Below are 26,684 nucleotides of genomic sequence, written 5' to 3'. Positions count from 1 at the left end.
CCCAGGGGGATAGCTTGAGGCTCTGTCTCAAAAAAAAAAAAAAAAAGTTCAGGATCACCCGAGTTTGAATATAGGTCCCATTTCTTGTTGACTATATGAAGCATACATCATCACCTTGCCACCATCTTCTGGAAATAGATGTGCCTTTGTGGGGCTCTTTTAAGGATTAAGTAGGATGTTACATGTACTTAAGAATAGTACATAGCAAGCGCTCAAAGGACAATTATTTGTTTTCGTTGTTACCAGGAAAACCATAATGTTTCTTTAGGATGTTGAGTGCTTCTGCATTCAACATTAAGAGATAGTTTCTTCTAGTCTCCTTGGCTACGGGGAAGCTTAGACCAAATGTGATGCTCTATTATATTAACTACGTTAATAACTATGGTGCTCACTGACTTATTCCTTCTGGTACAAGAATCTTCGGGCTGAGGCCCGTTCTTTTTTTGAAATCCCTTTTGAAAAGTGAATGCAGAAAGTCAATATAGGAAATTTCTACTTGAATGTCCTTGGGCAAACCAAACTCAGTATGCTTGATATGTAGTTCTTTCTCTCCACATACAGACCATTTGCAACTTAATTATTTTTACTATGTGCACCGGAAATGATCATTTCCCAGTTTCCAAATTAAAAAATTCCTTATCATCGGGTTCCTTCCTCTCCCTCCTCCTCCCCTGGCCTCGTTCATTCTGTAACCTTCCAGTTTCTCCTCCATTCCTTCTTTACTTGCTGAAGAACGTGGCCATCTATTAATAGACTGTCCCAGTATACTTCTACCAGTCTGCATGGCTTAAGCTCCTTGTCTACAAATTTTTTCTCAATCTTTCCCTCCTCAAAAAGTCTTCACTATTCAACTGCTTACAGGATAAAATCAAAACTCCTAAGATGCATAAAATCTTTTAAACAATAGTTTAAAGATACCTACTTTTCCACTATTCTCTTATTCCATGACACACATTATTCACTGTTCCATTAGTCTGGAAAAGTCATTCCTTACCCCTCTCTCAGCCTGGAGAACTCCTATTCAGTCTTCAACGTTAGATTCTTTTCCGTGAAGGTATCTCTAATCCCCCAGAATTAATCATTCACCTTTGTACCCCCAAAGCACTTTAAATACTAGGTTCTTATCAATGGTTTATGCTTTAATGTCTTTTATTAAATTTTAAGCTCCATGAAGGTAAGAACTGAGGCTTACTTATGTTTGTGATCCCTGCAATTTTAAAAACTACATTCCGTATTCAGTTCAGTAACTATCTGCAAAACTGAATGCAATTACATCCTCAGGCCTGGAAAGTTAACTAAAGAAAATTATAACCTGGGTTTTTTACACATCTTTGCAATTGTAAAGTGGGCTGCGATGAAGATTCCGGTGCTGGGTGAAGGTCACAACTACAACTTGGGCTTCACCTTATAAATGTAAACAATGTAAACTAATTGTATGTACCCTTATAGTAATCCAAAATCAAAACGAAAGTGATGACCATAATCAATTCCACTGTAGTGGGATGGTCTGATAATGAAGGCCAAAAGGGTGAGGCTCTTCCTGGAAAATCTAAAAAGGGAAATTGGACTGTAAGAACCTCAGCTCTTAACCAGCCTGTTTTAGGGAGATGACAGCCATACCTGTAAGATGTGACTATTCTGATCGCCAGAGGATTACTTCTATTTTTTCTGTAGTATGAAGCAGTCCTCTGACACCATTCAACTTCCCAATGACAAGATTCTAAGCTCACCAAAAAACAACTCGATTTTTATTTGGATTTCTAAGATGCTGGACTGTAAGACACAGGACCTTAGAGTACAGTGACAACTCCAGTCTCTAAAAATATATATGTCTCTATTCCTAATTTTAGTAGCTCCAGTATTTGTACTTAAACCCAGTGCTGTTCCCCCAAAATGCTTTAAGGTAACCTCAATATGTGAACATTTACTATAACAAGGTAGTTAAAAAGAGAGATAATTAGGCTCGGCACCCATACCACAGTGATTACGGCGCCAGCCACATACACTGAGGGTGGCGAGTTTGAAACCAGCCCAGGCTAAACAACTGCAACAAAAAAATAGCTGGGCATTGTGGTGGGCACCTGTAGTCCCAGCTACTTGGGGGGCAGAGGCAAGAGAATTGCTTAAGCCCAAGAGCTGGAGCTTGCTGTGAGCTATGACAGCACAGCACTCTACCGAGGGCAACATAGTGAGACTCTGTCTCAGAAAAAAAGGGGGAGAGAGATAATCAGAATATAAGGTGAAATAAATTGTTATTATGGGTTATCCATTCATTCTCATGAACTGGATATCATGAACTAGCACCCCCAGCCTTTAACTCTGGATACACTGAGGCAAATTTCATTACCTTGGCTCTGCTAGTTAGAAACTGAGCCCCTGAATCATGGTTACTCCACCCACCACATGTAACTGTCCTCCTTGCCCGAGTAGAGCCGAGATGGCTGACCCACTTCTCCACAGCTTCTTTAATGTGAAGTGTGCACCCTTCAGCTCTTCTTCATCCTCTTTATAAAAGCACTTGGCTGTCTGACTAGATGCTCAAAGCAGCTCCTTTTACCTAAAGAAAGCTCTTCAGCCCTTTGTTTTGGGGCCCTCTGTTGCCAAGTGACACCAATGTAGGGTGACCAGATTTTAACATTTGTAAAGCGGGACCACATGGGGGGGGGGGGAATGGGGCGGGGCAGGGGGCAGTGCAGGGCAGGGCCTGACAACAATGCAAACTTTGATAAGCAGTTCTTGATAATCACGTCTCAATAATTATTTGTTATTATTATAGTTTAACATTATAAAATTAACAAAAATAATATAAAACTCATATTCTGGTGAAATAGCCACATGGTAGCTGAAAAATGTATACTCCCTTCCTGTTCTCCTTCCAATTCGTGCATTCTTTCCAAAAATCGGGACTTTTTAAAAACCCTGCAAGACACGGGACAAATTGTTCAAAAGCGGGACTGTCCCGCCAAAAGCAGGACGTCTGGTCACCCTACACGAATGCCTAGTTTCATTAAATGGCTCATATACTATTCTTTTCCCCCAATCAACTTTAAAAAATGTGGGAACAGCTGCGGAGACCAGTCTTTACTAATTTCCAATGATGTCTACTGGACATTTTAACATTCACTCCATTATTCACCCCCCTTCACCTCCTTAGTTAGGGTGGAAAGCTAGTGTATACCTGTTTTGGGAAAGGTTTCTCTACACAAAGATAAAGAGATAGAAAAAAGAAGCTGGCTTGGCGCCTGTGGCTCAAGTGGCTAAGGCACCAGCCACATACACCTAAGGTGGTGGGTTCAAATCCAGCCGGGGCGCCAAATACCAATGACGGCTGCAACCAAAAAATAGCCGGGCGTTGTGGCGGGCGCCTGTTGTCCCAGCTATTTGGGAGGCTGAGGCAGGAGATTCGCTTAAGCCCAGGAGTTGTAGGTTGCTATGAGCTGTGATGCCACAGCACTCTACCCAGGGGGACAGCTTGAGGCTCTGTCTCAAAAAAAAAAAAGAAAAAAAAGAAAAAGAAAAAAGAAGCTTATTTACTTTCCCTGGGGGGAAGAGGGGGGAGATCCAGCACAGAGACAGAAAAGGAAGAATGAGATAGCCTTGAAAACCAGCTACTGAGGCTTTTGAAGGGGGCTGTAAAGATGGCAGTATAGAGAGAGAAACTGCTGTAAACTGCTCTATCCTCTTCTTTCTTCTCAGTGGCAGGTAGATAAAAACTGTGAGGATGTCCAAGTCCAAGAGCTGCCCCCCCCCAACCTCCTTTGGAGACAGGATTATTGAGATTATCACAGGACACGTAGCTCTGCCCTTGAGATATGGCTGAAGCCTCTTCTCCTGCTGTTTACTCAGGATCTTTGTAAAAGCAGATCCTCAGAAACAATTTTGAAAGAGAAAGATTTATATCTCGTTCCTTCTGTTCAGCTTTTTTAGAAGTTGTGCAAAACACAACTCCCATGGGGTGCCTGTTACTGAGAGGACTCATAGGATTGATCTTTAGCGGATACTAGGAAATTGTTGGATTAGGTATTTTCCTATTTATGCAAGGGCGCCCCCTTTCACCTTACTCTAAATTCCTCACCTATTGCATTGTTTTCAGAGGTGGTCCTTTTCCCAATCGAGGCCACTACTTCCTCCTATCGCCTAGTTGCCTTAACCTCTCTCCCTCCTCCTCCTCTGGGAAAATGTGCCCATCATTCCTCAGCTTTCCTCCTCTCTTCTTCTGGCACATTCCTCTGGCATGTGAAAAGGAATTAGGGATTTTTAAGTAAAACGAGAGAGCAGAGGGAGCACTGCACAGTACTGTGAGAAGTAATCCTAACCACCACAAATATATTGGTAAATATCTGCATGTGTAGAGAACATCTTTGGAAGGGTACACAAGAAATCAATAAACGTAGTAACACCACAGCCAGGGGATAAGGGTGAAGAAAGACTCTTCTTTCTAAGCCTTTTTAGACCATTTGGATTTTGTATAATTTGCATATATTCTCTATGAAAAAAAGAAAAGCTATTAAATAAACATTTTAATGTCAAATCTTCTAGAGATATACCACACCCAGTGTTCTCCTTCTGCTATAGATGCCTTGGGTAGATAGATTTGCTCCGACTGTTTCAACGACCACCTGCGAGCTGGTGACCCACAGACCTAATACTTCTGGCCCTGCTATTCCTGCGAACTTTAAAGTTTTATTTCTCACAGATCATCAGATATTTACTCATGGGGATGTCACCATGACCTCAACTCCATCCCTCCATGCCCTATTTACCATCTTCTAGCTCCTTGGCCCTTGCAGGAAGGACTTCTACCGTTATTGTCGAATAAAAGGACTGATCTGCTGCTACTTCTCCTGACTTATCCATCCCAGCTACAAATGCCGTCACAGACCTAGCAATCATTTCTTCCTTTCCCAGACTTATGGGGCCACCAAATCAAACAGTTCCACCCCTCCCCAGGAATATCATTCAAATCTAGCCTGTCTGCTCCATTTTTATTACCTAACTTAAGGCCCTAATCATCTCTTTCCTTAGCTGCCGTGCAACCCCCCAACTTGATTTCCTTGTTCCAGTAGTGTTCAAGTCACCCTGTATACATCTGCCTAAGTGACGTATATAAATGTCGATATAAGAGCACCGCTCCTGGCGTGGCTCCCTGTACTAGGAGAGGAGGGAGAAATTCCCCAGCCCTTCCCAACCTGGCCTTGGAGATCTGGCCAGCCTCATCTCCAAAAAGTAATACAACTGCAGTTTCTCTAAATATACTCTGCTATTCCTCACCCTGACACCTCGGTTAATATTCCTCCCTGGGAATGCCCCCTACCCTAGTTAGCTTCCCTTCATCTTGACTATCTTCTCACCAGCAGATACACAGATACACACAAAGACCTAATGAAAGACACTGAATGAAGATGTCCTGAGGCTGCAAATTTGATAACTGCTAGATCAAATCAGGTCATTTACAAGGTAAAGCAACAGAATCATGATTTCCAGCTAGTTTAATTCAGTGGTAAGAGTAACTCATCTAGAGCTTCTTTGAATATATACATTAATATTGCTTAATCATTGGAGGAATTTAAAGAAACAAGAGAAAACGCAAATCTAGACTTCATAAGGTCTGATCGCCCCAAAACAAGATATATGAAAGGTGCTGAGTAGGTACTAAGAAGCCACAGAGTTCCCTCTTGTTGTATATCTGCGAATAACATAAATTAACTTTCAACTTCAACCTGGGAACAATCTAATCTATTGCTATGCAGGTAGTAGAATGACAATGTGTCTTTGTCTTTCATTAAGGCTACCTTTTCATTGCCAGGATCATACCTTGACTTTCAGAGCAAGCAGTGCAGAGAAAAATACATCTCTGCATTTGAACACTATAGATTTAAGTCAAGAGACTGCAGGTTTTAATCTATGCAGGAAGAAAATTAAACCTTGAGTTTGCAATGCTAAGGACACAGCAATGGGGGCACATTCTCAACATTTAATTGTTCCCTATCAAATACAGATGAATCAAAATAACCTATAGTAATGTGGGATATTATGCGGACTGGATATCTCATTATTGCCATTAGTTGTCCTTACTTAGGAGAGAGACTAACTCAGAGAGATTCACTTTGCTCAGAGATGTAGCCTTATCTTGGTGGCACAAACCAAGAATCAGATTGCCAATGCGGAGAGGCATATATGCTTAGTGCCTAGGGTTTGGAAAATGGATTCTTAACATTCTAAATTTATGACAAAGTAATGCTTGGTGCTCATCAAGGCAGTTTGAAAAAGGGAAGTATTTTGAATAGTGAGCAAAACAAAACAAAAAAGCCCCTGAAAGGCTTTTCTCTACAAAATTGGGTTTTTTAAAGAATTTTCGTCAAAAGTACATACATGTGTGCTACAGTTAAAATAAATGCAGCTTCATTTCAAGTCATTTATTCAACAAATATTTATTGAATGCTTTGTGCAACGACTGGGAAAATGGAGTTCTAAAGACAGAGATAAGATACCCTTGAGACAGTTCTAAAATATCCATCCTTTGTTTTCCTAGGGGAAAGGAGGCGTCATGAAAAAAAAAATTAACAGAATTTAATAACATATCTAGTCAGGAATGGAATCCCCAAGCCTCTACCCTTTGCTGTTACTTGGCGATAAGTTATAACTACTGTAGAAAGGAACACAAAATATACATATCTGTAGTAAATAGACATCTAAAGAATCTGAGGCAACCTCTATTTTAAATCATCCTTTCCCATTTTCTCTAAAAGTATGTTTGTATTTGTCAGGTTACAAACGCCAGCGATGCCGGTACAGAGAAAGGGCATCTAGTGACTTCCCGGGTTTTCTCAGGGGAAAAACAGGAAATGGCAAATTAAAATCCCCTTAGAGAACCCTGAATGCAAGGGGCCTGAAGGCACAGCTATGGCCGTGAAGCTTCCTCTGCAGAACTATAAAGAAGACAGGAGAGGAGAGAGCAAAGGAAACCACACAGGCTGTCTTTCAGGATGGAAGCCCTGTAGAGACATTGCTTTGGGATTTGGCAGGAGGCCAAAATGTGACAGCGTGGAGGGGAAAAGAAGGAAGCGCATCTTGACCTTTTCTTGAAGGTCAAGATAACTTTCAGAAAGACTTCCATTAACACCAGCGTCCTCATTCGGAGCTCTAAACAGCCCTGGTGCAATGTTTTTCTTTCTTTTGGAGAACAAACCATCCCATTCTTGGGGACTAGCCCTGGATATCTTCCAGGGTAATGTGCTTACCACTGTATTTACAAGCAGATGAACTGGTTTATTCAGGGACACTTAGTCCTTATATATTTCCTCACATTAAGGAACATTTTAGGGACTATGCCACATAGAACGACTCTTCTTTATTCTCTGGTCCAGTGTAGAGTTGGGTTATTATAGTCAGAAATATCTGAATTTGAATTTAGTTCTACCTCTGGCTGACTATGAGATCAGAGGCAAGCTACCTGAACTGCTCTGAGCCTGTTTCTGATTCACAGAAAGGAGATTTCTTGATAGAGCTTGTAGGAAGATTAAACGACCTAAAATATATTAACATACTTAAAATGACAGAATGACATATCAATGATAGTTATCAGTACTCGTTAATGTTCTTTGACCCAGCTGCCATGATATGGAGGAGAGCACACAAACAATAAACAAGGCGGATCTCTTGACCAATGGGATAAAAACACATTATACATGGCAACAGCCGTAGACTAAAAAACTGTATTTATTCCACAGTAACATGAAATTCTATTCAGAGTATCAGTTCTAACTTTTTCTTCCAATTTGGCTTTGCTATGGTAATTAAAGATTTAATATACATGGATACCACTGATTATTCTCAATAATGCAGAGGGAAATGTTTCATCTACCGTGGTTTCACTGCCAAAGGATCTCAAAAATGAGGTAAAAAATAAAGTTATCAAAACAAACCAAAAAAAAAAATAGCTCAATTTATTTCCTGGATGGTACACATGTGATATTTTTGCTGTATTCACAGGTTTTCACTGAACATTTTCAGAGTACCCGTTAAATATTTACACTCTGCTAAGTACTACAGGAGACATGAAGATGATTGTGACATAGCCCTTGCCCCAAAGGCACCCACTATCTCATTAGGCTGAGGCACTGCTAATAACTGAGAAAAAGGCAAACTGTCACGGAGTTCTCTGAGAAAAGCCCCAAATATTCTGTGAATACATGGCTAAGATAGAGTTCTTCCAACTGCAGGGATCTAGCAGGGCTCTGTGAGCAATGTCACAGAGGATGGGTAAGACACCTTTGTCAGATATGACAATGGAGGCATGGGGGTTAGCAGCTAGGCTGAGAAGCAAACTTGTGCTTGACCCAGAAAGTGGATGAGAGGAGGATATATTCAGAAATACTAGCTACCACAGCATGGCCAGGACACAGGGAGCACCAAAGAAGAAGGAGTTGAAAAAGCAGGTCAAGGGGAAATTGTGGAAGGTTTTAAACACCCAGCTGAGAAGCTAGATTTGTTTCTATGTGCAGAAATCCAATGAAGGGTGAATGCCATGATGGGACTTGGTTCTGGGAAGATGCACACCTACTCGGTATGGAGGATTTCTCGGAGGTGGGAAAGAAACTAAGGGGAAGCCAACTAGATAAGGAGCTATGCACAGATCAGAGGTGTTAAGAGCTAGAAGGCAGGTGGTGGCAGCAGGAAGCAATGGATGAATGGCAGTTTGCTTTTTCATCTTGAGATGACATATTCCCTGAGGGCACTGGCCTCAGACACACTCTGTTGTCAATATTAAGAGGTCTTGGTGCCTTGGGCTAAACCAAAGAGATGAAAGTGCTGAAGTCCCATAAATTGGAGCAACAGCCACTCTAAAGACTTGCCTGGTGGCATGTGTCTGAAGAAGGAACAGTGTGAGAGAAGTGCAAAGATCTTTTAAATGAAGGGACCTAGGATAGGAAAAATGTAATACAGAAGTAATAGCCCAATGATTAGCGTTACCCTGACACCAGGTAATAGCCCTGATTTTACATCTTTGTCCTCTCCGCATGCAGTCGCTGTGAGATTTCTTTACTCTTTTTCCTCTTCTACAATTTCTGTTACTTTTACGTGACCATCTTTTGCAGATGATGGCTGACAATTGGAACTGTCTCACTAGTCTGCTATGATGGTGAGCGTAAGTGATGTCTGCATTTGATGATGAAAAATAAGATGAAATATCTTGTCCCAAATATGATCAAGCCAGCGAATCTACTATCTTAAATGTTAGAGATAGATAATATGGCCAAACACATGTAAAGCTTATATAATCATAAAGTTAAAATTACCTGGTTTTCTTAAATTCTATTCTCAAATATAAAATCAAAGCCTTGCAGACACATGCAACAAATCAAATAGCACCATAAGCATTAATTCCTTGACACCTAAAATATGAGTTCTTGATTGTACTATGGCATTCGTTTCTTCTTTCCGATAACAAAAAAGAATCTGCAAATGGAGCTAAACAGATTATTTCAGAAAACAATTAGACACAGAATGACTCTAAGTGAAGATTCCTGGCACTTTGCTACGTGTGCAAGTGTATGCACTCTGCATACCAATGACAAACTAGAAAGAAAACTCACCTGTTTTCTTCCTCAAGATCTGCTAGGATTCTCTCTAGCTCCCCTCTTTCCTCACTCTCTAAGGAAATCAAGATCTGGGCAGGACTACGAGGCTGGCTCAGGGGGGAGTCCTGGTTCAAACTTTGGCAGTAATGCTGGATTAACAAATGTTCATCATCTCTGGAAAATAAAATCAAAGGTTTTGGTTTTTTCCCCCCCTTATTTTGCTTTGGGGGTCAGGGACTCAGGTGTGTATTTGAAAATAGACATTTATTTGCTCTTAACAATTAATTCGATCTTTGTTCCTGCTTCTAAAGACCTTTTTGCTACTGTTGAGGTTGTGGTCTACCATCCTACCAGTGACAATTCAAAGTGTTTCCTGCTCAAATTTTCAAATGAAATGGACTGGCCTATTTACGTGCATAAATGAAAGGCAGAATGGCAGAAATACTGGGACTCTATGTCAATGGTTAGCTAATAGTTAATAAATTATAAAAGACGTAATAATGGCTATATAGTGCTTTGGCTATCAAGCCTGTTGAGATAATCTGTTCACTAAGCCACACTATTGTTGATACTGACTAGGAAAGAAACTGCAGCCCTTACAATAAGACAGTAAATACCTTTTTTAAGTACAAAGCAATGTAACCAAAAAGTGTGGCTTTGTAAGCCAGTTCTAACTCATAAAAGTCATGGAAGCAAGAGGATAACAATAATCAAACTGGAGATAAGTGATTACTTCATTCCATTATTGTTTAGGTAGAAAACAAAAATTCAGAGAAAAGCCAGGAAGGCTTTTTAAAAGAAGGCCAAACAACTCATTCCTCAGAAGTTCTTTTTGTAATATTTAATTCTTTAGTCTTTTTTTTTGTTGTTGATCTATAATAGTTTTAAGAATTAATCTGGGGGGGAAAGGAGGCAAAAAAGGTTATTAGGGCGGGGGGAGGGTGGACAGCTGCAATCTTTTCTAGAAACCAGGAACTCTCTAATATATAAGTGAAACTTCTAAATGCATTGTTCCAAAGCACTATTTACCTCCGAGTTAAAGACTTTCATTTTGCTCTTAATGAGATGCTCAAACTTTTTGTTTCTGTTTAGATATTATTGGGATGATACTTTCATCTCTCTCTCTCGCTCTGCCCACTTAATCTTATGTTGAAAAAAATCAGGTATTTAGAAAAAAGTCCTCCTGATTTAAATTATTATTTTGGTCCATCAAGCCAGATGGCTGAGATGTGAAAAGCTGACTAAAAATAATTATTGGGCATTCAAAACAAACATTGAAGTGAAGTCAATCAATTCACCAAACCACTTCCCCAAACCTGTCCCTAAAATACCATGATTTTTACCATCCAACACTGAGTCCAAATGGATTTTATGTCCTTGGAATGAGCTACAGCTAAATTTCATTTCAAAATGAAAAAAAAAAAAAAGTAGTTTGCCACCTATCCAATATATTATCCCTCTTCTGAAATGCTGTAGTTTTATTACTAGAACTTCCTGTGTTTAATTCTAACATATAGTTGTAATTATACTTTTTTCACTGTTCTCTCAGGCAGTCAATGACAACCACTGTTGTATAGCTACAGCTTGAATTAATCTGAATGTGTTAGAGCTTCCAGTATCAAAATCAGTGAGCCAAAGAAGCAAATTACTCAAGCCATGTATATTTGGTTAATTCTTTGCTCACACATTTTCCCGTCAAAATATTTTACATATTAACACCATTAAAGGTTGTTCTTATAGCTAAGGATGAGAAGGCATCATAGTTATGTTTGGGAAAAGGAACTAAGTTATATACAAATGATTGAGTGTTGATGTGACTCTTTATTATTACCTTGATAGCCTTTATGTGCCCGATGAGAAGATGTAGCCTCATGTTTTCAGTAACTACTTATATATATAAATGCCACTTTACCCTGTTTCCCTTGGCCTGATCCTCATGAAGGCCCTTTCCCCATCTGTACATAACTGTAGATTGCCACACCAACTACATCTGATACATTTTACCATTCTTCCTTTTACCTAGATTCTTCATGACAAGATGGGTAAGATATTCCTAACTTGGCAAACTAAAATCATCATTGTACTTGGACTAGACTTCTTCTCAATTATTTACTCCGGTGGCAGATGCTAATTTTTTCCTTCATATTTGCTTCCTCAGCTGCTCTCTCCACCTCCAACCCTGGCCAGCATTTATGTGGTTCACAGCAATGTTCCTCTGGGCCCCTACTCTATAATGTGGCCTGTCTCCCTGCCACAGCTGTGTTCTCGGCCACGTTGAACACCACTCTATCTCCTTCCCTCAAGTTTAACAGGGATGGCTTAGCAGCCAACTAACAAACTACAACCTGAATTTGTATTCTCTCCGCTGAAAACCCTTCGCCAAAATGCCTCACTTGATTTACCTTATGGAAATGATAAATCATAACAATCTACTACTTTGGACTTCTGAAGAAAAAAGCCCAACTAACCTACCACGTGGAAATAGCAATGCTATTACAAGATCATCTTTCCATTCCCTGTGAGTGGAGAAAATACTGCTTAGCCATCACTTTAAAATTCATGGCCTACTCCTTTAAATATGTGGCAGATTTGGCCAAGGAATAGGCATTTAATATAAGTATTTGAGACTGCAATTTGTAATAATACGGTACGAAATAAGTTTAAATAAGAATAAGGTCAATTGTTTTTGCTACTCTGGAATACCAGTCATGCCAGAATTTGGATGAGCTCATTCCATGCCAGGCTTTTGAATTAAAGAATAAAAGTCAATGAATGGCTCCTTGAAAGAGCAAATGAGTATGATGCTGATTCCTATATCCTGTGCTATCCTACCTCTAAATCCCTCAAAGCAATTTCATTGTCAGGAACATTTTGTAAAAAGAGATGGGATACTTACATGCTCTCATTAGGAGAGATGCTATCATTTAGATAAGATCCATTGCTGTTTTCCATTTCTGCTAGCCTGATAAAAAACGTAAAAGCTCATTAAAACTTATGTGACTTCTTAGAATCTATTTAAGACCTAATCGAACATTCCTGAAAACTAAAGGATAAATCAGGGCAAGAAGAGAAAGGAATCCTTCAAATTCAAAGATGTATGTGTTGGCTTAACCATTTGAGGCAGTGTGTGGTAGACCACAACTTGTCAGGAGCTTTACATGTATGATATAAATTCTAATGGGCGTGGTATTTCATTGGTTGTTTTCCTCCAATAGATCGATTTTGCTTTCACTGAGAATAGGTCTTTGTTTTCAAAAGAAAACCTTCCCTAACAACAAATGCCCTCCCTACCTTGCACTATTCCTCGTCTTTTAACACAGTTACTGCATTCTACTGATGACAGACTTAGGCTAATGTTTCCCACGATTATCCCACGATAAGCATGTCCAGCAGTTAGACTATTCATACGGGACGGATGTACAGTAAGCTCTCTAAACATTCTGCCACCAATTTTTACCTTTAAAAATCTCTTTCACCTCAGACAATAATAAAGATTTTTTTTACAACTTAAAAAAAAAGTTAACCAAAGTCTTACAGATTCATTTCACAAGCATAAGATATTTTACAATTCGTAATTTTGTTTTCAGGTAAAAAAAAAAATTATCTCAAACACAAGGAAGGTAGAACAGAAAGGTCCAAGGATTAGGAAAATTAATTATTTTCTTCTTTACAGTGTATCAAAAGAAACACACAATTGGAAAACTGATGCTCTCCTAGTCTCTACGTAATACAGTATTTAATTCATGTATTATTATCTAGTCTAGCAGTTTTCTAAGGAGGTGAAACGTTTTACAAGCCAAGTTTGCAAATGTGTCCAGTATTAAAAAAAAAAATTCATAACAAGGCTACTGGAAATGTTTAAAGGCCAGGGTTAGGGAGATTGTTCTGGACTAATGCTCTTGTTGGTGTCTAAAAACAACATGCAAGTGGGATGGCATGCAAGTTAGAGGGCAAGTTGATTAGTAGAAATCAGACAAGATCGGGGAAAAAAGAAAAGATTTTTAAAAAATTATTATAGGTTAGCTTTCCTTGGTTAGTTATTTCAATCAATATTGGCCTGGCATTCAACTAGTCTCATACCTGCTAGCATAATGCTCAATGCGTGAATGAGTATCATCGTGTGAAAGTTGAGGGGACGAGGCAGGCCTATAAGGCAGAAAATGTCATTAGTTACAGATACCATCCATTAATGGAGAAGAAAACCCACCACACAGTTATGATATAAACATGGCCTAACATGCTTTGATTCTAAGTCTATAGATAATGTACACATTTAGTTATTCCTCTATCTTAAATATCATCAAGTAGTTAAAATCCCAGTTTGAGAGAGAATTCTTCATACTTCTGCTTTTATCAAAAGTTACGGAGATAAAAAACTTCTCTGGAAAAGTTTCAGTTATAGAAAAGGTTGGGGAGTCACTTTCTATATAGCAGTTTGTCCCCCTACTTTATAATTTCTCATATCTCATAGCTCTGAAATTGTGTTGGCACTATGTGGTTTCACATTTTAAATAGTTTATACTGGTGCCATTTATTAACTGCCTTTTTATTGAATGGAAACTCTACATAGTATATTTACATGTAATTATTTTGGCTTCAAAGGGGCTACTTCAGTCAAAGACTCCTTAAAATTTGATATATCAAAATGTCTTAATCTATGCAGTTTTATAACGCAGAAATGCATCTCCCAGTTTAATAGAACCATACTACTACTTTAGAGAACAAAACAGAATGACCCAAGATTATATTGTGACTTTTCAAAAAAGAATGACTCAATTTAAAGAATCTTATAATATCTGAAACATTTCTTATTAGGGATATCGTGTGCTTAAACACAGATGGGAAAACAAGAGGTGTGAATAATCTATATTCTTTTTTGTACATAAAAACCTGTCTCTTCTTAGCTGTACTAGCTAGAATTTTACTAGGGTTAACAAATTTTCACCCTTTCATATTTGATCTATTAATTATCCTTAAAGTTTTTATAGAATTTTTAAAAAGAACCTTAGGAAAAAAACTCATATGGTTTGAAAACCAGTTTGGGCTTGTGCTTTTTGTTTTAATTGGAATAGGACAAAAGGTCTCTTCCATTTCTCTGCTGACACAGAAAGCCCGTAGGTAAAGGCACGAATCCAAAAATCAACAGTAATGTATTCAGTGAGTACTCTGGTTTAGCCCCATGTCCAAGCAGCATTGAAAGACCTGGTTTGAATACTAAGGAGAATATGTTTGTTTTTTCTTACATTAAAAAAAAAAAAGATAAAATGTAGTTACCAACAGTAGCAAGGCTTACATAAGAAAAGTGCTGGAAATTTGTATTTCTTAATGAACATACATTATCATAAGATAATTATAACACACTACAGCAAATAACTAGGGAACTGGATTTCTTCCCTGAGAGATAAAGGTTTTACTTATGAAATCAATGTCAGAAGGTCAAGTGTAATCATCTTCAAATTGGAATGAATTACAAATGATTTCCATAAGGAAACAAAAGGATGACTACTCAAATGAGTAGGCAGATCCAAAGGTTTCCATGTGAATCTTCGGTATAGTTTTGGAGAGTTAATCTGCTCATTTTCCAGAACTTTGGAAAAGCCCGTTAACTAGACAAATGCTAAGGTTTGTTTGGAAATCTTCACTACAGATCCAGACAAGTTAATACTTGGATTATTTGTCTTATAAGCACTACATTCTAGAACAGACCGATCCTTCAGCAACACATTTTTTTATAAGCTAAAAGCCCACTATTGGGGAAAATATATTAGCAATGCTTTCCTTTTAATAGTTGAAACACTGGAAGAGTATAAAACCTAAGACCTTGAAGCATAACTACACCAAGAAAAGTAGGGATATAAATCTAAAACACTTTAATACAATCTTATACAGGAAATCTTATAAAGAGCTTTAATGTTTAGGCTCATGGATAATTTCATGTTATTTTTCTTCTTAATGTACATAGCACCTATCACAGCATACACAAGCACAAGAACTCAATAACCAGAAACGTTTATAAAAAGAAAAAAACCAAAACACTAAAAGAGGCACTTGTTAAATCAGAAAATGAGCCAAAAGGGAGTACTGGTCCAAAAAGAATCATTTAAAAACCAAGAATTAGTAAAAATACAAAACCACTTAGTCCAGAAACAAAATGAAGTGCAAAGCCTTCTAAAACACTTCCGATGGAAGGTAATAATACTGTTCCCTCTTTCCACTTCCTAAACACAAAACCATATATCCCGAAGGATTCCTTCATACTATAGTTCATCACCGACTCCGCCAATTCCATCCAGCCCATCACCATCTTCTCTCTTGTGTTAAAAGGCTATTAAGTTTACATTCATTTAGGTAGAATATTTGAAAGAATATTATTTGACTGTTTTACTTATGGACAAACAATATAAAAGACCTACGCATGGTTAGTTTAAGACACTATGATAAACACAGACAAATATGACTTTTGTCCTAAGGAAAACCAAAACATCTGTATCTCGAGACACTTAAAAATTCCGAGATCTATATTCAATGGATTAAATCCTTTCATTGTCATAGAATTTGTTAAGCTCGGGAATTAATAGCATTCTTACAAAACAAAATCCGCTAGGAACTGGTTCTTATGCTCAAATAGGATAACTTTATGACATATTTTATATGTAATATTTATAAATCTTATGAGTAAAGACTTTAAGAAAATCACTGGTATTACAGAAAATGCAGACTTCAATCTGCCCAGTTTATCTTTTTCTTCAAAATTAGAACTTCCCACTATTCCTAAATAATCTAACAAACTTTTCATAAAAAGGTAGATTAGTGCTGTGTTTCAGCTGTTAAACATAAGTTATTTTAATAAAAGATAATATCAATTTTAAAGTGCTTCAAAATTTAGGGAAGATAAACATCCTCTACTTAAATTATAACTATCAGTTTACTTTCATCTTAAACTCATAGTTTTAATTTTTTCCATCAGCATATGCACGACTTGTTCTTTCAAGGAACTTTAGTTAATCTTTGCCCTTTTTTTTGTGCTACACTGATCCACTCATTTTTAAAAATTATTCTTTGGCATATTTGTCTTTTAGGGTTCTTACTTGGTTAAACTTATTTCAAGACAGAGAAAATCCATTTACTTATAAGAATCCAATCAAGCTGAGTACTTCAGTATAGCAATTTTTAAAAAGTTTCTTATTTATGAAAGGTAGTAACTTCTATGAACAGATTACCTGGGTCAGGAAAAACAATTGCCAATATACAGGGAACATAATTGAATCTAAATAACTCTAAAAGTTGTTTAAGCATGATGATTAATGAAATCAGATAATTCACTACTTATAGCTACCACATCTTAAAATTAAGAGCCATGATAATGCAGTTTAAAGAAAGGGAAGCCTCTACTTCCTCTAGGCCGATAAAGACTTAAAATAAACCTCAATTAATAGTTTGCATTTATCACTACAGGGTTTTAAAAAAAGGATATAGTTTAAATTAAATTACATGGTAGAACAATAAAAAAGACCCGATAAAAATAAATTGAATTCTTATATAAGCCCATCTCCTAAACCAGCCATTTTCCCTTTATATATTAATATAATACAGCCATCTGACTTTAAATAAATATTTTAATAAAGTATACATTGAAATAACAAAAATTTGTTTTAAAAAAACCTGTGTAATGTACTTTTAAAACAGGTACTTAGTTTGCTAATAATCAAAGGCCCCCAAGAGTTTTCTAACATTATCAACTCTGAGATAAATCAACCGTCTGCTGGTATCTGATTTAGTATTATTAATACACTACCAATAGTAATAGCAAAGACTATAGTATACTTTTTTCCTACAGTAGCTGTATAACTGTTTATGACTGCATATTTAGTTTGGAAAGGAGAACAAAGTGAGTTTAGTTTAAAATTTAGAAACCCGGTATATAAATATTAGTCAAATAGCATAGCATAACTGGCTAAAAAAGTCCACACATCTTATTGAAATTATTCCACCAAATTCAACATCAACTATAAAATTAATTCTGCTGATTTTTAACAGCCCGTTTATAACAGGCCCTAAGAAATAAACCATCATCCTTTTGAAGGTCCTAAAAGCATTGCATCTCAAGAAATATGGCTAAAGAAGATAGGTGATTATACAATCAGGAGGCTTCCTTGATTTTACTTGAAGAAATAAAGAAACACATCTCCCAGGAATACAGCTAAAACCCCTATAATTTCTTTGATTTTAATTTTAACTCAGGCCAAAATTTCTGCTGGTTAGGATTTTACCACGTAGAGGACCTGAAAAATCCCACTCTGATTCTCCTGATCTGTGGTACAAGGTACTCTCAAAGTCTCATCAAGAGAAGGAAAAAAAAAATTGAAATAAAGGAAGGGAAATGAATATGTCTTTAAAAGAAAACAAAACAAATAGAAGAGAAATTTTTAAACAATCAAGCAAGCGAATGTGTTGGTGGTAGTAGCACCCTTCAGCAAAAGTACTCACGCAGAATCTACCGGCCAGAAGTTGATCAGAGTAACCGGACTGCAAAACAAAAAATGAGGTGGTGAAGAGAGACACAGGCAAACTCAGCCACAAAAAAATTTACAGAGAAGCCAAAATAAATAAAATCCAACTAACTGAGTATGAACTATGGAAAGCAACAGCCAAACAAAGGTGCAAAGTGAATTAAAAGAAAAACAAACAGTTGTGTGATTGCCATCAGAGTTACAGGAAAAAAAAAGAGTAGTAGGTTTAAAAGAGGTGAAAACATTATCCATTTGATCATGAGAATCATTACTACTTACTGTGAAGTCATTTCCTGCGACTATTATTTTCTCCCAAGTAGAAAAAAGTGACTAGACGTGACCACACAATCAGATACAAAAAAGACACACATCTACTGATTTGTGAGGGAGGAAAATCAAAATGAAATATTGGAATCACTCATTTGTAAACAGTCCCATATTTCTTAAAAGCTTTGTAAGGTAATTAGTGGATGCTGTGGGTCCCCCCCCTCCTCGTGTGACAAAGTTTAACTTTTGGAAAAAGTAATTGTCAGGAGATGTGGGAAAATGGCAACTGAACATCAGCTTGTTTTTCTCTTTTTCAGCTAAAGGAAATAAAAAGAAAGAAGAGACTGTTTGCATTTAGGAGTGAAGGAGGGTGCTGAGCAGAGAGAAGTTCAAGTACACACTGAAGAAGAGTCTGTTCTGCTTTTGCCACTACTCACGTTTCCATGTTGTCCCCCTCTAAGACAGTCTGCACTGGCAGGTAGCCCATTCGGGGATGCTTCGCAAAATACCTTTTGGTTCGAAATTTGTTTTTTAGTACCTTGGCAAAGTCTCGAACATCTTCTCCAGATGTAGTCTGAAAGGGAAGTCATAGTGAGATCAGATTTAGAAGAGTACAATTTCAAAAAAAGGATCACTGCCATCTTCTGCCACATGGCACTTATTTTGCAATTAAGGAGAGTGTGGGAGTTGTAAGCAAAGGCTTTGGAATCAGAAAAATGGGCTCTGAAACCAGGCCTGGTGTTGACTAACATGGGTGAGTTATTTACCTCTGTGAGGCTCTGATCATTTGTAGAATGGAGGCAATAATACCTCAAAAAGTTGTCATCATTAATAAATGAAGTATACGAGCTACAGGGCTAACCAATAGAAGTCTTCAGGTCAAAAAGTTGACCTTAACTTTTACCACTTTATAATCTCTTGTAAACGATTTAAGACACAATGACATCATGCTTCACCCACTACATATCAGTCCATTCACAGCATGGTACATTCTCCATCACTATCTTTGTAAGGAGAATAAAAGACAATTAAATATATGGGAGGATCACCCTGATGATGGAAGAAAAAATGTAGAGCTTCTTACACTTTGATGTATAAGAAGTCAGAGGCTGGGGCCGAAGCTGTGCATTTCTAACAAGCTCCCAGGTAATGCCAGTATAGCTAGGCGACAGATCATGCTTTACATAGCAAGCAACCAAAGTTTAGAGAATGTAAGATTTATACTCAGGTCTGTCTGGCTGCCAAGTCTATGCCCTCCCTTGCCACTTTGCCGAACAGTTTCCTAAAACAGCACCTAAGGAGAAGGCTCTTCTCCATATAGAAAAATGGGCAAAGTATTTAACCTCAGGACCTTAAAGTCCTCATGTATAACGAGGGGATAAAAATATTTCACACAGAGTAGTTTGAAAGGCAAACACCCAGCATTTAGTTGGTGTAAGTATCTAAAACACATTTTTAAAGTATTGTGAGTATATAAGCCATATAAAAAGTGAGCAACATGATTAAAAAGTTATGAATTTAGGGGTAAATTCGATCCCTCATATCGAACATGCCTCATGGCCATAGACCTTTCCACACAACCTCTAGGGCTGTGCAAAATGAATGTGAAAACATCTTCCCTACAACCATGCAAAGAGAAGAAAACCCCATTTATTCATTCAACAATATTTATTTTTTTTCTTTTGTTGAGACAGAGTTCCAACGAAATTGATTGAGGGTCGATCGTGTTCCACATGTGCCAGGCCTCCCCCTAGGCACGAGGGCTGGAGTAAGTCCTGGAGCCTACAGTTGAGAGTCACTTTTGCTGAGGAACATCTGGGGAACTTAGAAATCACAGCAACACACATGCTCTGCAATCCTATACACCACTGGAATTTATCCCAGGTGAACACACACCCACGCCAGGGAGCTGCCTAACTTACCGGAGTGCAATATTCCACCATGGGATAGTGCATTTTATGGCCTTTTGCAACTCGACCAGAAAAAAAGCAGCTTTGGCAGATGTCATAATTAAAGTGCTTTAGACTCCTGTACCTGGTAAAGAAACAAAAACAAACACATCTGTATCTCTTCGAATCAAATTCCCCAAGAACACTGTTTAATAAACCTTCTACCACATTGTCGCAATTCTAGAAACAGAATGCAATGTTCATTAGTCCCACAAGGTAAATGATTAACTGCCTACCTCCAGATTTCTCTGGTGCCTTACTCCTACAGTATCAAAACATTTTGGCAGAAACATTATCCTATAAACATAGGGAAAGAGGGAAGAAAAACTCAGCTCTTATTTAAACACCACTAGGAACTCTTTGAGATTAAGTCGGAAGGGACTGGCAAACCTCCAGTCTTTGGCAGACCAAATACATTTAAAAGAACTTCCAGGGGAGAGAGATTGATGTGGTGCATGCCCCTTACCCATCATAGGGACAGAACTTTTCTGATGTTAATTACTTTCAAAAAATTATAAAGAAAAAGCAATTTCATAAGACAAGAGACACTGAAGAACTCTCAATTAAAACAAATCTTGCTTTTAATTATATTTTCAGATTGACTGACGTGATTCAACTTCAAAACAATCACTCGGATGGTCTCTTTTATCTCTTTTTTCTTTTCTGAAATCCCTTGCCACATTATCCACAAATGACAAGTGAAGCCTCAAGAAAAGATAAAATTTGGATTAGATGAAAGAATTTATAATCTGTAAGTGCTAGGTGGTACACTGCCTCCCATTCTCAGAATCCTGTCCTCTGTTTCCTATTCCCTCTTCCTTTTACTTTCTCAGATAAGAACCTCAGCCAATTCAAATAAATGTTTTTCTTATGTCACAGATGGGGAAGTTGGAAGAAAAGCTACATTTTTAGATCCCAAGCATCTTTCAAGGGGAGGGGAGAAGGGAAAAGAAGTACTGAGGACTAAAATAATATAATTTGATAAGGGCAAAAGAACTGAAGGTGACAGTGCTCCCTCGGATTCCGGAGCATTTTCCTTTTTTAATTCATAAAGTTTTCCTTTGTATACAAATCCCCCTAGCTTAAAGAAGCGGAGAAAAGAAAGGTGAGAAACGTACTGTAGTTACCTGTGGCTTCTCCCACCCCCGAGCCATCATTTTTACCTGCCAAAAACCAGGAAGGAAAGAGGGTATCTTTTGGAAGCACTGCCTACAAACTACTGTCTACTGAGGCTTTCAAAACTTACAAAGGTTTTGCTTAAGTGTCTTTCAAACAGTATGAAGCATGGAAGGATAAACGCTAACAGAGGAAGAGCACCAGGAACAAACAGCACCACAATAGTGCAAAGTAGTTCTTAGAAAATAAAGTTACAAAACAAGTCTAAGCATAACTGGGCAAGAGCATTTAATCAGCTGCTAAGTGGATTCGCACAGGCCTAGGTTTCAGAATTAGGATTTGGGATTATTGCTAAATAAGATTAAATTTTTTAACAATAGTCTTTTTTTTTTTTTTTGCAGTTTTTGGCGGAAGTTGGGTTTGAACCCGCCACCTGTGGCATACGGGGCCAGTGCCCTACTCTTTTGAGCCACAGGCACCGCCCCAATATTCTTTTTTTTTTGTTTTACTTTTAGGTTATTGTGAGGGTACAAACAACCAGGTCACAACTGTTGAATCTGTTAGGTATATAGTCCCTTTTGTAGTTGTGTTTAAAAATATTCTGTCTCTCCAAAGAGGTCGATAAGGCTAAAGATTTAGCCTCCATGACATTTTAAGGAGATCAAAATAATAACCTGTTTCCTATTTCTTTCACCTTTAAACTTATCAGGAATGTTTTCTTTGAGATTTTTTAGCTGCTGTACGGATCTTTCGTGTACTGGCACACTTTTTATTCTTTTAGAAGTTTATTAGCATACTATACAAACAGTGTAATCAGATTCACAGATAAAGCAGCAAATTCTAGAATGCCAGAAACAATTCTTGTTACTTAAGGGGGAAAAAAAGGTGGTACGAAGTGAATAAGAGATGGGGCTACCAAGACGGTTCTTCCCAGAATAGAATCATCTCTCAGTTTTATTACTGATTCTTGGATAGTTTCCCTATACAGAAAAGATCAAGAAAAAAGAAAGAGATGGAAAAAATGTTTTGGTTCCAAGAAGGAGGAGGTATGCTTAAATCTGTAATACTTCCACGGTGACAGGTACCCCGTCTCATTCAACCAAAAATGTGGCTCTTTGAGTTGAGTGAAGGTGGAAAGGGACAGCAGCCCAATAAGTCACATCCACCAAAATAACCCAGTGGTGAGGGGAGTGACAGGAATGATCGATGTTCCCGCCCAATCACCTTCTCTCCCATCTTGGAGAGGAACAAACCAATAGCAACCAGAATAGGAGATTAAAGATCAGGTTATAAAAAGGTGAGAAATGATAAGGGGGAAGAATGACTTTTTTTGCTCCTAATACCTGAATCCAATGATTGGACACTCCTTGCAGATGTTACACTTGGCCTGATGCTTGGCAGTTTCTGCAGCAGCCACTCTGTGCAGGACAGGCAGCCACACCATGGACTGGGGCTCCAGTCGCATCCAGTCTAGGAAAAGGGCCGCTTCTATCTCCGGCTTATTGTTAGCCTGCAAAGACAGGAGGAAGAGAGGAGGGCAAAAAGACACAAGAAGAAGAGGTGAGAAAATAAAGGGGCATATGTCAATGCAGGTAATAACTTAAAAGAAGAAAGAAAGAAAGAACAGTCTCACAGCAAGGCTGGCTTTTCATAGCTTGTCTCTACCAATGTCTTCCCAACATCCACAAAGAGCCATCTACCTATCCTCAAAGGCTTTGGTAAACTGCCATTATTCTTTTTGGCTATTAGATGATAGCAAAACAAAAACCAAAGCAACAAATGGGAAAAGTAAAGCAAAATACACACCTGAGCAAGATTATATTTAGCTCCTATTTTTGAACAGATATAGAAAAGTTAGCTAGAAGTGAAATGCAAGTGTTTATTGAAAATTTCAGAGGAAGAAAGAAAACAGCAGCAAATCAGGAACTGATTTTTTTTTCCTAGAAAATCTACTTCTCACTGACTCATAAGGAGGAGCTTTAAAATTCATCTGGTTCCAAAGCCTCATTTCACAGACAAGAAACCTGAGATGTAAGTCAGAGAAGGAGCTTTTCAAAGGCCACACACCTGGCAGGAGAGCTGGCTTAGGACTCCTAGAGTCCTACTGATTCTCAGGTTTGCCTGTCGTCATACAATTTAATGCTATGCTGTTATTTTTTTAACCCTGCAAGACTGCATTTTTAATTTTGCATATTGCTTGACAGACTACCCCATTATTGACCACTTTTACTTTATGTTGCTTCTTCCCTCTCAATCTTCCATCTGAGATCACTTCTGCCTAAAGGCTATCCCTTAGAATTTCCTTTAGTTTTTGGTGGCAAATTCTTGAATTCTGTTCATCTGAAAATAACCTGTTGGGTTTTTTTCTTGATAGCTATTGTCATTGAGTATAAAAATCCTAGATTGAACAGTTTGGGGGCTCTTGTTTGTTTCTATTTTGTTTTAGCATACTAAAATATATTTTTAATCTCGCTTTGTTGCTACTATTGATACATCAGAAATAAAGATGACTGGTGCTCCCGAGGGTAATCTGTCCTCTTCCTGTCTTGTGCTATATTTCTAGGGTTTTAGTTAGACTGCTTGGGATTCACTGGGATTCTTGAACATGTAGCTTCGAGTTTTTAACCAGTTCTAGAATGTTCTCAGTCATGACTTCAACAAATAGTGCTTCTTCTCCATTCACTCTCTATTTTGTCTGTAGAACTCTACTGAATAAATCTTAGACTTTCTCAATTTCCATTTCTTTCTATGACAGGCCTTCCCTAGTTTCCCCTTCTCCACTTTTTTTAACTTCTGTGATTCATTATTAATAATGCTTTCTGATCTATTGTCTGGGTATTCATTTCTCTCTTTGGCTGCAGCCAGTCTCTTATAAACCCATAAAGTTTAAAATTTTGATTACTGTATTTTTTAATATCCAGAAATTTTGTTTGGTCATTTTAAAGGTCATCACTTTTACTTTGTTTTCTTTTTTTTTTTTTGAGAGAGAATCTCAAGCTGTCACCCCGGATAAAGTGCCGTGGCATCATAGCTTGCAGCAACCTCCAACTCTTGGGCTCAAGCGATCCTCTTGCCTCAGTTTTTCTATTTTTAACAGACGGGGGTCTTGCCTTTTGCTCAAGCTGGTCTTGAACTGGTGAGCTCAAGCTATCCACTCGTCTCAGGCTCCCAGAGTGTTAGGAGTACAGGCGTGAGTCACTGTGCCCAGCCCCCTGAGATATTTTCCAAGGTTATCTTTTATTTTTTACCAGCATAAACATAGCTTTAAAAAACTTTAATAATTCAAAAATATGTGATTATTGTGGATCTGTCCATTTCTACTGGTTCTCACTCACCTAGATTTCTCGTGTGCTTAATTTTTTACTACGTATTACACTGACCTAAAACATATTTTCGGGTGATATGTTGAGCCCTAGAATGAAAGAGCTTTCTCCGGAGATGATTTTCATTTGCTTTTGCCAAGAACCAAGGGGTACTACTTACTCCATGACCAATTTCAACCAAATATATGACATGGGATACTTAGCATCACACAAATAATGGGTATTTCAACTGCAACCCATGTTGCTTCTCTTGGAACTGGGTTTGCTAATAAAGGATGATGTACCCACGTTTCAGACAGAAAGGCAGTAGGGTTTATAGGCTGATAGGTCATTTGGCTTCTAACACTAGCCACTTCAGCAGCACTCTAGTCTTTACCCCTAATTATAAATTTAACAACATTAGAACAAACTGTTTAACCTTGGATTTCCTAGCTGCAAAATGGTATCAGTTCAAACTTCTGATCAAAAGCTTTTATTGAGCACTTTTCTCTGTGTAGAGTGCCATCACAGAGTTACTTTGTGGAAATTTTTTTTAAAAAAGGAATTATGGAACCTAAAGATGAAAGGGACCACGCAAGTCAATTCATCCTTTTCAGAGGATATAAGACCACAGAGCTGTAAGACCTTCAGCATTTATAGATTCCAAACTCTCACCCCATGCCAGGGTGTTTTTAACAGGTGCTGTATAAACACCACCCATGGTGGTAGTGTTTTAAAGGGAGATCTTAAACATTTGTGTGTAGACAGATAGCCCTGTCAAAAGTGCTTCACCCCCTCTCAGCTGAAATCCACCAGCATGGTGGCTACGAGCAGAAGTTTGGAGTAAAACCAAGAGTTCAAATCTCAGTTTTGCCACTGAGTGGCTATATGGCCTTAGGAAATGAACTTCATCTCTCTGTTTTAATTTTTCTCTGCTATAAAGTGGAAATATTAACAGGGTCTGCCTCATAGGGTTATTTTACGATTACACGAATAAATGAAAGACATATGAGTCTGGCACATAGCAAGAACCACGGCTGCTATTGTGGGAGGTATTAACATTATCCACCTGACCAGAAACCCAGGTGGTCTTGGCCTTCGTACAGCACTTTACATATTTAACCAGAGCTATCATGTCTGTTCATACTTCTTCATACCTATTCCTTTTATTTGTTTCTCATGGGACATGACCATAAGGCAAACTAAGCCACTGTCCTTTACAAAATGACTCTCCATCTTCTCCACATCCACGTCAGCATCTCTGGTTTTGGGATTTAGTGATATGGGCTAATCTTTTTTTTTCTTTTATTAAATAATAGCTGTATACATTAATGCAAACATGGGGTACAGTGTAGTGTTTTCATATACATTTTGAAATACTTTCATCAAGCTGGTTCACATAAATTTCACGTCATTTGCATAGTCATTGTGTCAAAACATTTATATTCTAGTTCTAGAAAAGTTCACTTGTACCCTCGTTAGACAGAAATATAGGTGATCTTTCCGGTCACCTTCCCCCCACCCAGCCACCCTTCTTCCCTCTCCTTCCCCACCCCCTTCCCATATTCTTGGGCTAGAATTAAGTTGTATCTTTGAGAGCTATAAATTAGTTTCTTAGAAGGGCTGTGTACATTGGATACTTTTTCTTCCATTCCTGTGATACTTTGCTAAGAAGTACATTTTCCAGTTCCATCCATGTAAACATGAAGGAGGTAAAGTCTTCGTTTTTCTTTAGGGATGCATAGTATTCCACGGTGTACATATACCACAGTTTATTGATCCACTCGTGGATTGATGGGCACTTGGGCTTCTTCCATGACCTGGCAATTATGAATTGGGCTGCAATAAACATTCTGATACAAACATCTTTATTGTAATGTGATTTTTTATCTTCTGGGTATATACCTAATGATGGAATTGTAGGATCAAATGGCAGGTCTATTTTTAGTTCTCTAAGTG

The 26,684-nt window shown here is 38.0% G+C and overlaps 1 protein-coding gene across 3 annotated transcripts in view; it reads right to left on the bottom strand.

Moving 5' to 3' along the window:
- DMD (dystrophin) overlaps positions 1–26,684 on the bottom strand; it is a 2,307,273-nt gene that overhangs the window by 47,880 nt on the left and 2,232,709 nt on the right. For all 3 annotated transcript variants that reach the window (XM_023515448.1, XM_023515449.1, XM_012807596.2), the window contains 7 exons: positions 22,767–22,933; positions 20,281–20,392; positions 18,796–18,932; positions 18,069–18,107; positions 13,662–13,727; positions 12,478–12,543; positions 9,597–9,755 (listed from right to left, as the gene is read on the bottom strand). In XM_023515448.1, coding sequence (XP_023371216.1) covers positions 9,597–9,755; positions 12,478–12,543; positions 13,662–13,727; positions 18,069–18,107; positions 18,796–18,932; positions 20,281–20,392; positions 22,767–22,933 — 746 coding nt within the window. The remainder of the gene's footprint in view (positions 1–9,596; positions 9,756–12,477; positions 12,544–13,661; positions 13,728–18,068; positions 18,108–18,795; positions 18,933–20,280; positions 20,393–22,766; positions 22,934–26,684) is intronic.

This window comes from Otolemur garnettii, unplaced genomic scaffold (assembly GCF_000181295.1).
Source record: "Otolemur garnettii isolate 467f Iridium unplaced genomic scaffold, OtoGar3 scaffold00072, whole genome shotgun sequence".
NCBI classification, from domain to species: domain Eukaryota; kingdom Metazoa; phylum Chordata; class Mammalia; order Primates; family Galagidae; genus Otolemur; species Otolemur garnettii.
Note: the sequence above shows the minus strand (reverse complement) of the source record. Positions and strands in the feature narration are given on the sequence as shown.